The sequence below is a fragment of the Mustelus asterias genome, chromosome 22, assembly GCF_964213995.1.
Source record: "Mustelus asterias chromosome 22, sMusAst1.hap1.1, whole genome shotgun sequence".
Classification (NCBI taxonomy): domain Eukaryota; kingdom Metazoa; phylum Chordata; class Chondrichthyes; order Carcharhiniformes; family Triakidae; genus Mustelus; species Mustelus asterias.
Window position 1 is genome coordinate 19,156,671 of NC_135822.1, and position 11,903 is coordinate 19,168,573.

At 43.8% G+C, this 11,903-nt stretch overlaps 1 protein-coding gene across 2 annotated transcripts in view; it reads left to right on the top strand.

The window, feature by feature from the left end:
• LOC144509882 (sphingosine-1-phosphate phosphatase 2-like) overlaps positions 1-10,306 on the top strand; it is a 31,478-nt gene extending 21,172 nt beyond the window's left edge. For both annotated transcript variants that reach the window (XM_078238819.1, XM_078238820.1), the window contains exons 4-5: positions 4,631-4,720; positions 7,318-10,306. In XM_078238819.1, the coding sequence (XP_078094945.1) occupies positions 4,631-4,720; positions 7,318-7,860 (633 nt within the window). In that variant the 3' untranslated portion in view covers positions 7,861-10,306. The remainder of the gene's footprint in view (positions 1-4,630; positions 4,721-7,317) is intronic.
• The last annotated feature ends 1,597 nt before the right edge of the window (positions 10,307-11,903 follow it).

Sequence of the window (11,903 nt, forward strand, 5' to 3'; positions counted from 1 at the left end):
GGATAACCTCACATTTGCTAACGTTATATTCCATCTGCCAGATCCTCGCCCACTCGCTCAGTCTATCCAAATCTCTCTGCAGACTTTCCGCGTCCTCCACGCAATTCGCTTTCCCACTCACCTTCGTGTCATCAGCAAGCTTGAATACCCTAGATTCAGTCCCCTCCTCCAGATCATCTATGTAAATTGTAAACAATTGAGGCCCCAGCACCGATCCCTGCGGCACGCCACTGGTCACCAACTGCCAACCAGAAAAGCACCCATTTATCCCAACTCTCTGCTTCCTGTTAGATAGCCAATCCCCAATCCACGCCAACACCTTACCCCTAACTCCGTGTACCCCAATCTTCTGCAGCAACCTTTTGTGAGGCACCTTATCGAACGCCTTCTGGAAATCTAAAAACACCACATCCACCGGTTCCCCTCTGTCAACCGCACTAGTGACATCTTCATAAAAGTCCAGTAGATTTGTCAAACACGACTTTCCCTTCATGAATCCATGCTGCGTCTGCTTGATCGAACCATTCTTATTCAGGTGCTCTGTTATTTCCTCTTTAATAATGGACTCTAGCATAGATTAATGAGCTATGGTTCTAGTAATATAATGAAGTTAAGGTTAAAAAAAAATGAAGCCATCTTTTCATGATGATGGGTTTTTTTTCTTAAGGGGGGAGGTGTTGTGAAGTTGGGTAGAGTAATTGTAGATTGGTGTTTGTAAAATTGTAAAATTCTAGGGAGAATGCATTGGACGGTCCCTTTAAAAGGTGGTGCTTTTTTTGTGCTTAGGAAAATGCAAGTACACGGAGAGCCCAAATGGAGACATTTGTATTGAAAGGCCCAGCAGCAGTTTTTACCAAGACAACAGGCTTTTGAATTTTTTGAATTCGGCTAATCAATTTGAATTAGGCACTTGGATACTAAAAACCGATTAAATTTAAATCTGATGGTTTTGACAACCTAAGACCAATCCTATTGTGGGAAATATTGATATGTCATCATAGGTATAAAAGAAGAGGGCAATGGGACAAAAAGGAGAGAGCAATTGCCACCTGCCACGGCTCTCAGCTCAAAGCACCATCTAGATAGCAAAGGTACCAAAGAAGAAAGAGGTTCCAGCGGGAGAATGAACAGAGAAGGCCCAGAATATTCCAGAAGATACAAAACCTGGTTGTAATTTACAGAGTGACTAAAATTCTATTTTTTGTTAATGAGTGGGAATTGTATTTATTGGAATAGCATACCATTAGAATCTTGTTTTATTCGGGAATGGTTAATAGTTAGAAGAGATTTATTCAGTTTGTTAAGAGTTTAGTTAATTTGTTCGCTGTAAGTTAGATAAATAGATTGTTATGTGTTGATTTTAGAGTGGGTGTCAGGGATTTATTTTGTTTTTAACCACTAGAAGTTGCTGAAGCGCAGGTCACACCACTTCACACACATCTTTTACAGATTATAAGGTGAGGTACTCCTCTTTGGCTGTTTTGGTGTTAGTTCTCAGATCAACCTCCGCTTTATAATACTGTTCAAAAGATTTCCGGACAGCTGGTTTTTGCGGACGTTAGATTTCCAGACTGGAGATGTTACAGTGTACTTTAGTCATTTATAACGTAGGAAATAAAGCAGCCAACTTGTGCAAACTCTCATTAACGGCAATGACCAGATCATCTGTTTCTGTGATGTTGATTTGATAGATATTGGCCAGACTTTCCTGCTTTTCCTTCAAATAGTGCCGAGGGATTGTTTGCACCCACTTTGGGGAGCAGTTGGGCTTCAGTTTCACATCTTTGACAACTTGCCCAGTACTGCATTGCTCTGACAGCCTGGAGTTTTGTGTTCAAATCTCTGAAGTGGAGCTTGCACCCTGAGCCCATGCAAGCTCCTGGCAAACTAGGTGGCTGCCTAGCATGGCAAAAAACAGAGTGAAATATTCATAAAACTACAAAAGAAAACAAGCAGACTGCAGTAATGGGAATGAAAGGTCTCGATCCATCATGTACCCCCACATATACTGACATACATATAGATTTCCATATATTTACATTGCAGTCTTTTCCAAAATGCCCTCATTCTGTTTATGTGACAGTTTTACAAATTTGTTCATAATCCAAACTACAAGTCAGTGGATAGTATCAATAAAGGTAATTTAATCTATCCCACTATATTGTCATGATTATTGGTTGTATAAAGTCATCCAGTAACTGTTTCAGGAACACATCACGTGAGCCATATTAACATTCAAATGTCATTTCTCAAAGTACATATTTTATGAAAAGTGTAGAACAATCTGTAACACTACATTCTGCACTCTCTTCTTTCCTTCTCTATGAACGGTGTGTCTTGACTGTTTAGCACGCAAGAAACAATACTTTTCATTGCATGTTAATACATGTGACAATAATAAATCAAATCAGACTATTTTCCTTTTTCATGTAAAAAAAAAATCTGTAGTTATAAATGCAGAATTTTTATTCATACTGCACAATATTCAATTTTCAAATGTAATTATGGGTGTAAGGCTGAATGTTCACCGAGGGTGCCGAATACTCTTGCACTGATCCTACTTGAACCCACAACCTTCTGACCCATGTGTTGAAACTGTGAAAGAGAAAGGAGGAAAGAGAAATAATGCAAGAAAGTGAGTAAGGGTGATAGAGAGAGAGAACGAGGGAAACACTGAGCAAGAGGGAGTTGAAGATAGAGTCACAGAATAAGAGTGAAAGCAATAGTGACAAAAAGAATGTATCTACACATGTAGAGATACACAGACACCTGCCCACATCTGCAGACATCCCTCTATACATAGACACCTACCCACAAGCACACGTGCCCCTACGTACACCCCATAATACAGAGCCAGATAACTAGCCACGCCTGCACACTATATGAATGTAGAGAGTACACTAACTGTGGTTCAGGCTCACATTGCCTCCTTATCCTATTTTTTTCAAAGCAGAATGGAGACACTGAAAGGAGGAAGAACATATTTTAAAAGGATGGTAACTGGAACCAGGTGTTTTCTGATCACAGCTGCCAAGAAGCTTTTAAAAAAATTGGCAAGGTCATCTCCAAGCTTGATAAAATCTAATTACTGTGAAAGTGACTCTCTATCTGGTTAATCAGTTACTACTGAGTATCATAAAAAGGAATTCAACATCCCTGATCACCGAGCTCAGGAACACACAAGTTGTGTGTGTGAGTCTGCTCCACTTCTGACTATAGTTTAGACAGACAACCAAGGTCATTTCTGCTCACAGTTTCTCTCTCAGAACTAACAGTTTTATTTGGCAGTCTCTCCCTACATGGAATCACACACATTGTTCTAATGTAGGAACTGCAGCACCTAATTTGAGCACAACCAGGCCCCACAAACAACAATATCATAATGACCAGGAAACCCATATTAATAATGTTCGTTGAGAGTTAAATATTGGCCTGGTCATCAGGGAGAACTCCCTTGCTCCTCTTCAGGATTGCACCTTGGGATCTTTTTCATCCAACTGAGAGGGCAGACTTGGCTCGATCAGTTGAGTATTTCATCTGAAAAGCAGTACCTGCCCACCCCCAATAGTGCTGCACTCCCTCAGTAATGCAATAGGAGTGTCAGCCTAGATTTTGTGCTCAAATCTCGAGAGTGGGATTAGAAGCCAGAACTTCCTGACTCAAGGTGAGAGGAATAACCATTGAGCAATAGCTGATATGTGAAACAGACTGGTAACAAGTGGAGGATGTGCTTGATGGATGATCCATGAGTGCTTATACTGAACTGTGAATGGAGGCAAGTCCTGCTGACCTTTGAACTCAAGGCTAACAGGATGATTGGGTGACCCTCAGGTTCAATGAAAACAGAAAACCATAAATCAGAGGCTCAAACCAAAAATCATTAACGCAGTTTGGATTTTATTTCGAGTTTCATTTGGCAATCGTTTGTTGGAGTTACAGTTCATTGAATCCCAGGCCCAACACTCACCTGCTCTGTGAGATTGCCTCAGGTTTTATTGCAAATGTTTTTGCTCTTGTAGTCAATCTCAATGTGGTACATCCTCTCATTCAAATGTCACAGGCACAGTTCCTCATGAAAACCTATGTGCTTGGGTTATAAAAAGTATTTGATAGCCTTAGGGCACTGCAGAGCAGAGAGTTGTGTTTGTAGTGACATTTTTATTTCACACAAAAAGATGCAAGGAATGAGATTAGACTGTGACATTGACTGGGGACTACTGGAGTCATACTGAACAGCCATAGTTAGAACACAGATTGCTGAATTTCGGAAGATCAATTATTGATTTGTAGTTAAACATGGGTTCATTGTTTAAGCACTAAAGATTACATTCATGCTTAACCCACACAACTCAGCTCATTTACAGTTACTTAGGTCCAAAGTGTATTCTGAAACCACTGCTATCTTCATTAGCACTGACCTCTGAGGAGAGTGGAATCCAGAAGGCATTAAATGTAATCTGTACATAACCCATACTTGTTGGTATCCCGGGAGTGTTTGAGGGAGCTTTATCCTGTATCCAGCTGTTCAGTACCTATTCTAGGAGTGTTTGATGGGACAATATAGAGAGAGCTTCACTTCGTATCCAAATAATCACTGATTTTATTTACTTTGTGCCTCTTTTTATTTCAGTATCCCTGTGAGCTGGGACTGCTGCTAGCTTTGGCTATTTGTACCTTGGTGTCCCTGAGCCGTATTTACACAGGGATGCATACAGTTTTGGTAAGTCAGGAATGGCAAGTGTGCCCACATGACTGGGGGAGGGGGGAGTGAGGTGGGTGGGGGTGATGGCAAAGGTTTTCTGCAAATGGGTCTTGGCTTTATAGGGATGTGATCTGAGTTATTCAACAGATAAAAATGAGACAAAAGCAAATCCCAGAAATCTGAATGAACACGAAATGCAGAACATGCACAACCGGTGTATTGGCATCTGTGAAGAAGGCCAGCAGATTAACATCACAGCACAGACCTTTCAGCATAGATCTGTGTTCTCTCCCAGGAAACCAGTTGGTGGACGGAATTACTAGAGCCAATCCAGTTTCAATGAATGTATCTTTATGTGCTCAAGTGAAACCCCAATTAATACCTCCACCTGCACATAATGAAACACAATTAACAGTCTGATCGCAGTGAAAATTTTGGACAAGGTCAGAAAGCATCAGGCCCTTGTTTTGATAGATTAATGGCGCTAACCTACTTATAGTGCAGATCATGTCAGGTAGAGGGAAAGGCAGTAAGGGGCTGAGAAAAGGGGGAGCCAAGTGGCACCGCAAAGTGCTCTGTGATAACGTCCAGGGTATCACCAAGCTGGCCATTCGACACCTGGCAAGGGTGTCAAGCACATCTCTGACCTAATCTACGAGGAGGTTGGCGGCTGCTGGAAAACATCATCAAAGACTCTGTGACCTATTCCACACGCACCAAACACAAAACAGTGATGGCCACAGATGTGGTGTATACCCTGAAGTGCCAGGGATGGACCCTGTATGGCTTCAGTGGCTGAGGACAGTTTTAAGGATTGTGATTTTAAAAAAAATTTTTCATCATATTGCTCAATCCCACCATTCCACCACATCCCTCGACCCCGCCGATTCACCTTCTCCCAGACTCGAGTAATGGTTATGGTACTAGGAACCCACAAGTCCTGAGCTCAACTTACACCATAGCAAATTATGAGACTGAGTTTAATAAACTTGACAACTTGGGCACGTTGGGGAAGGGAACGTGCCATCATTAACAAATCTGGCCTATGCATGACTCTGATCCCACACGCTTCATGTTCGATTATTCATGCCCTCAGGGCAGTGAGTGATGGACAATAAAAACCGGCTTGTCAGCATTGCCCACACCTCAAGAGCAAATGATAAAAAGCAACAAGTGGTAATGTATTGAAGTGGCAACAAGCTGGTGGCTCGCTTTTTAAAGTTAAGATTAATTCTGATAAAATGTCTGTGGTTTGTGGGCTGCAACCAGGGAATCTCAGCACCACCCTGGGGGTTGTTGGAGCTACTGAGAGCCTCAAACAGTTCATCCTCTCCATCAACTCAGTCACCCTCGGGTTTGTTGACTTACTCCAGTCAATACCAGCACACAGTCCCTATCCCCAGTGTTTATTACTGCCAAGTATATAAACAGCTTAAAGCAGCAATGTTATAAATGTCGCCTATTCATTAAATACTTTTGCTGTGATCTCAGTCCAAGAACACACACTTCTTTAGCAGGACAAGCTAGGAAATTGAAAACTGCTTCTCAATACAGAGACAGGATTGTTAATGAATGGTTAAGAATTGTAGAGATTTCACTGGAACCAGTGGGCCAGTAGTCGCGATACTATCTCTGTAACTGAGCCACACAGCCAGGAGGGTCACTGGTTTGATGCCTGATCTATGCTGAGTGAGTTGGTCTCAGCCAAGGAATCTCTACATTTGCACTTCAACATAACCTTAGAGGACAGATGTTTGGCAGGTTTCTTGCTTCACACTACCCTGTGATAACCAGAGTTTGTGCTTGTGTGAACATGTGGTGAGGGCAAAGGTCAGGCCGTGACTCCCTCCATAGTCATATTCCCGACCAGTACCAAAGGTGTCCCACAGATGAGGAACAGTTGAGGACTCTGGTTCTGTACTCGTTGGACTTTAGAAGGATGAGGGGGATCTTATTGAAACTTACAGGATACTGCAAGACTTGGATAAAGTGGACGTGGAGAGGACATTTCCACTAGTAGGAAAAACTAGAATCGGAGAGCACGACCTCAGGCTAAAGGACGATCCTTTAGAACAGAGATGAGGAGGAATTTCTTCAGACAGAGAGTGGTGAATTTATGGAACTCTGCCACAGACGGCTGTGGAGGCCAGGTCATTGAGTGTCTTTAAGACAGGGATAGTTTCTTGATTAATAAGGAGATCAGGGGTTATGGGGATAAGGCAGGAGAATGGTGATGAGAAAAATATCAGCCATGATTGAATGGTGGAGCAGACTCAATGGGCCTAGTGGCCTAATTCTGCTCCTATGTCTTATGGTCTTGTGTAGGACACTCCTTGGTAACATACTGCCCTGCGTCCTGGAACCTATATTCCAACAAGAGCAGAGTGTAGATAGCAAGTTCTAGAGAAGAAAGTTCTGTATTCAGGACTGATCTCAAGATTTGAAAAAAAGTTTCCAACATTCAGTGTGAATCGGAGTCCGCCTTATTAGACCAATTGTTCCATATTAAATTACATTTGCTTTCTGGACTCTGAAATCACTTTGGTGCTTTGGTTAGGAATTGGTGTATGATTTTCCAATCCCTGCTGGAACTAATGGCTCTTTCCCTTCCTCAGGATGTGTTGTGCGGAGTTGCAATCACTGCTCTGCTGGTGACTGTCTCTTACCCTTTCTGGGATGCCGTGGAGACCTTCCAGATGAAGAACCGCTTTGCTCCTCTGTTAGCATTGTCCCTACCCTTGATGCTGTCCATCTATTACCCCGAGCTGGACCACTGGAGCACAGCACGAGGCGATACCACCAACATTGTCAGTGCTGGTGGTGGGGCGGCTTTGGCCACTTGGATCAATCATCAGTGGGAGCTAATCCCAGAGCCTGTGTCTGCTCCTCCCTATCCGATCCCCTCACTATCCATTGGATTAATCTGCAGGATGTGCGCCAGGTTTGCCATCGGAATTATCATTGTGTTCATTGCTCGGCAGGTGATCAAGTCTGTAGCCTTGATTCTGGTCTGTAGAGTGGCAGGAGTCTCCCCCAGAGACCAGGAGGCTCGGAAACTGCTGAGGGTGGAGGTCCCCTACAAATACATCACATACAGCTGCCTGGGAGTGGTTGGACTGGCAGGCTGCCCAGCAGTGCATCGGTATTTATCACTCTGACCGTGTCATGGTGAGATGTCTCTTAATTCGTGTGTTTGGAAGCAGAGCATAAGGCACTGAATTTTCCGGGTCCCGCGGCTGTGGGAATGGGACCAGATGGATTTCCGCCCCTGGGGAGGTTTTCCTGGGCTAGCCTGAAAGGTGATATAATTGGACAAGGCCCCAACGAAGGGCGATTTGGCAGCATTTTCCTGGTGGCTGTGCACCACCACCCCCCAGCAGATGGTCAACTGGAGGGGGTTAAATCCTCTGAACAACACACCGCCTTCCCCACTAAAATGCTGAATGGTGTTGAGGTGCCCTCACATTTCTCCATGCCACCTCAGCACCTCCTCCCTCTCTGGCCAGGGCTGCCCCGCCCTGTGGCCGGGCGGGGATCCTGCCTGCCCGCCTGGCCGGACGGGGATCCTGCCCGCCCGCCTGGCCGGACGGGGATCCCGCCCGCCCGCCAGGCCAGCACAAGGAGACCAATCCAGAGGCCGCCTCCGCCTTGGGACCTCCATTTCATCCCGACCTCGGGGCCCCGAAGCCTTCAGGAAAATCCTGTGGATTCAGCCTGAGTTTAGTCAGAAATCTGAGGTGGATACTCAACTGGTGAAGTCCCTCAACCAGTTAAGCTATAAATTCTCTGATAAGACTGGACATCTTCCTCTTTTTGTTTGCCTGTGTAATGTGATTGTAGTTCAGCCATTCTTCTAAGGGATTTCTTGCTGCTGCATTGTCTTCTGGGGTGGGATGGGGTGGAGTGGGGTGGGGGGAATGTTCATCGTCATTATTGAGTGTAGGAACAATTGAGGTAACTCCAGCTTCTCACCGTTCAGCTCTCTTGGAGATAGCTCATTCCTACTTGAATCAAATATACTTCCAAAGCCATAGCCTCTACTACCTGGAAGGACAGGAACAGCAGATGCCTGGGAGCATCATCTACAAGTTCCCCTCCAAGCCTCACACCATTCTGATCTCAAAATATAATCTCCAGTGCCACAGGGTCAAATTCCTGGAAATCCCTCCTCAACAGCGCTGTAACACTCCCTGCCTCAGTCCAAGAAAGCAGCTTGCTACTACCTACTCAAGGCTAATTAGAAATGGGCAATAAATAGTTGTGTTGCCAGTGACTCCCACATTCTGCGAATGAATGAAGAGATAACTGTGAATTGGATTGTTTGCTCCTTATCTGGATTGCTTGCAGTCTTCTCTTTAAAAATAATTAGTGGAAGTTCCACCAAAGACCATTCGATGGAGAATGGAGCTGAAATTGTTTTGCATGTAGTTTCCATTGGAAATAAGGGGATCATTGAGAGGGGAAGTGATGAGCATCAGACTGGGGGCCATATTGGGGGGACCCATACCTGGTGTCCATCTGTCTCAGAGACGGTGGCATTTGTTTGTCACTGGGCAGCCAGGCTCTTCTCCATCCTGACATTTAAGGGCAAAAATTAGAAATGTAGATATACTTCTCTTGAGAGCTCTAAGCTGCATCACTTCTCTGGAGTTAACCAGTGAGGGCAAGACCCACGCAACAGGAGGCTTGTGGACCTCACCTGAGAGTGTGCGTATGCACGACAGGTTGCTCTGGTAAGTTGCCATGCCCAGTGCCGTTTGAGTCTATCAGAGCTTGCACACCAATCAGAAACTCATGGGGATGACAGAGACATATCATGGTTGGGTCTGTGTCATACTCTGGAGGGAGACTTGTGGAATCCCCCGAGACTTTCAGCCCATACTGTCTACCATGGATCCTATCCCAATTAGGCAACCAAGGGGAAATCAGGAATCGGAAGTTGTTTGGGGGGTATGGATTCTTACTCGTAGCTGATGGAGATTTTAAGGAGAGGTTTGTGATTAGCCTCTGAAGACCAAATCCCAAGAAAATGCTGGCACACTCTGCCGTGTCGCAGTTATATTGCACAATGAAGTAAACAAGGGTGAAAATTGCATAAAGCAAAAAACATTTCTTGTGTTCTATGTATGTATCATGAGGTTAGGATGTTTAGTCAGAATCTTGGGTAATCTCAGGTCTAGGCAGGATGAATAATTACAGAAAACACATTTAATCTGATATAACCTAGATAAAACCATTGAACAGATTCACATTATGTTTTAAAACTGCAATGTCAAGGCTCCTATTCAATCCAAGTCAAGTGTGATTATTCAGGTTCCCTTATATTGCCCCAACATTACACTGAATGTTCACTAAAATTTGACTATGAATGTCAAGTGTCTTCCCATTCACTCCTATTGTTTAGAATTGAAATAAAGCACTTAAGATTTGACTGGTGCTTATATAGTCCTGATTTTACCAGGTCTATTTTTACTCGGTTAAATCAGTCCCTTTGTTAACAAATTTCTGAGAGGAATATCTTGTGGGAAGCTAATTCAGTTGCTTTGTGAAAGCTTTGCTGTCTCTGTTTAGATTGCTGAACCATTGATTTTAAAAAAGATTTTCAAAAAAAATTGTAGGTTGTCTGTGTCCTTTTTAAATCTAGAATTTACAGAAATGTGCCTGCACCAAGGCCAACCTGGCTGCCTTCTCTTACATGGATCTACACTTAAGTCAGTATAATTGGTATATAACAGGAGAGTTGGGAAAGAATTGCACTGTCTGACTGAATGACCAGGATTTCAGGCCATGATACTAAAACAAGCTTGCCTAATGTACCCCCAGAGTTAAAGTGCACCATTGCAATCTGCTGTTATTCGACCGTCCCAATCACACAAGGATTGGTAAAAGAATATTGTGGGTTCTTTACTTGAAGATAAGACTATATACTAATGATGTTAATGAGGAGGTTAAGTATACATGTCTGACTCCTATTGTCTGCTGCTGTAGACTGAGTACAAGTCGTGGGACTAGTACATCACATTTTGTTGAGATGGATAATGATTGACAGCAGTTTAAAATATGCTTCCTTAAAGGTACATGTACATCGTACCACAACACCTGCCATGCAGAATGTGAGATGAGCTGCTTCCCCCCTCCTGCTGTATTGCACTGCTGCTGGGGCCATTCCTGTGAACAGTGAAAGAAATCCAATGTGTACTAGTGTGGAATGGCACCAACGTGAGCAAAATTGCCCTTGCTGAAAGTCGTCACTATTACTGGGATGTCTCCCCTTAAAACTCATGGGTACATTGTTTGGAATAATAATTCCAGATTGGAGCATTCCCCCGACACTATCTCAACAAATACTCCCAGGACTGGTACAGACTAGATTAGATACAGATGATGTTCTAGCCACACAATCCCATGGACCTGCCCTGCAGACTGAGCATGCAGGCCCACAGACTGTTGATGCTCAGTCATTCTGACCATAAGATGCCTGGCGGCACACTTCTTGCTCCGAGTTGATGTTAGCCATGGTGTTGTTAAGGAGAAACAGTGCCTTCAGTGTGTCTGTCCTCAGTGCATTAAATTGGGGAGAAGAAAATCCATATATCCTATTTCTGATTGTCTTCCAGTGATTCAAAGGGGGCAATCTGTGAGTGGAGCCAGAGGACATTGGTAGAGTGTTGAATGAATACTTCACATCCGTCTTCACCCAAGAGAATGAGGCCAATGGTATGGAATTCAGGCAGAGAGACTGTGAGGTTCTTGACTAAATTGACATAAGGAAGGACAAGGTATTGGAGGTGTTGGCAGCCTTAAAAGTGGATATATATCCAGGTCCAGATGAATTGTGCCCTCGGCTGCTGTGGGAGATAAGGGAGGGGATTGCAGAGGCTCTGACCCAAATTTTCAATTCCTCTCCAGCCACAGGGGAGATAACAGACAACTGGAGAACAGCTAATGTGATTCCACTATTTAAGAAGGGTTGTAGAGATAAACCAGAGAACTCCAGACCAGTGAGTCTGACATCAGTGGGAGGGAAACTATTAGAGAAACTAATAGAACATTTATCTCCACTTGGAGAGGCAAAGCTTGATCAGAGATAGTCAGCATAGCTTCATCAGAGGGAGGTCATGCCTAATAAATTTGATTGAATGTTTGAGGAGGTGACCAGGTCTGTAGACGAGGGTAGTACAGTTGATGTAGTTTATATGGA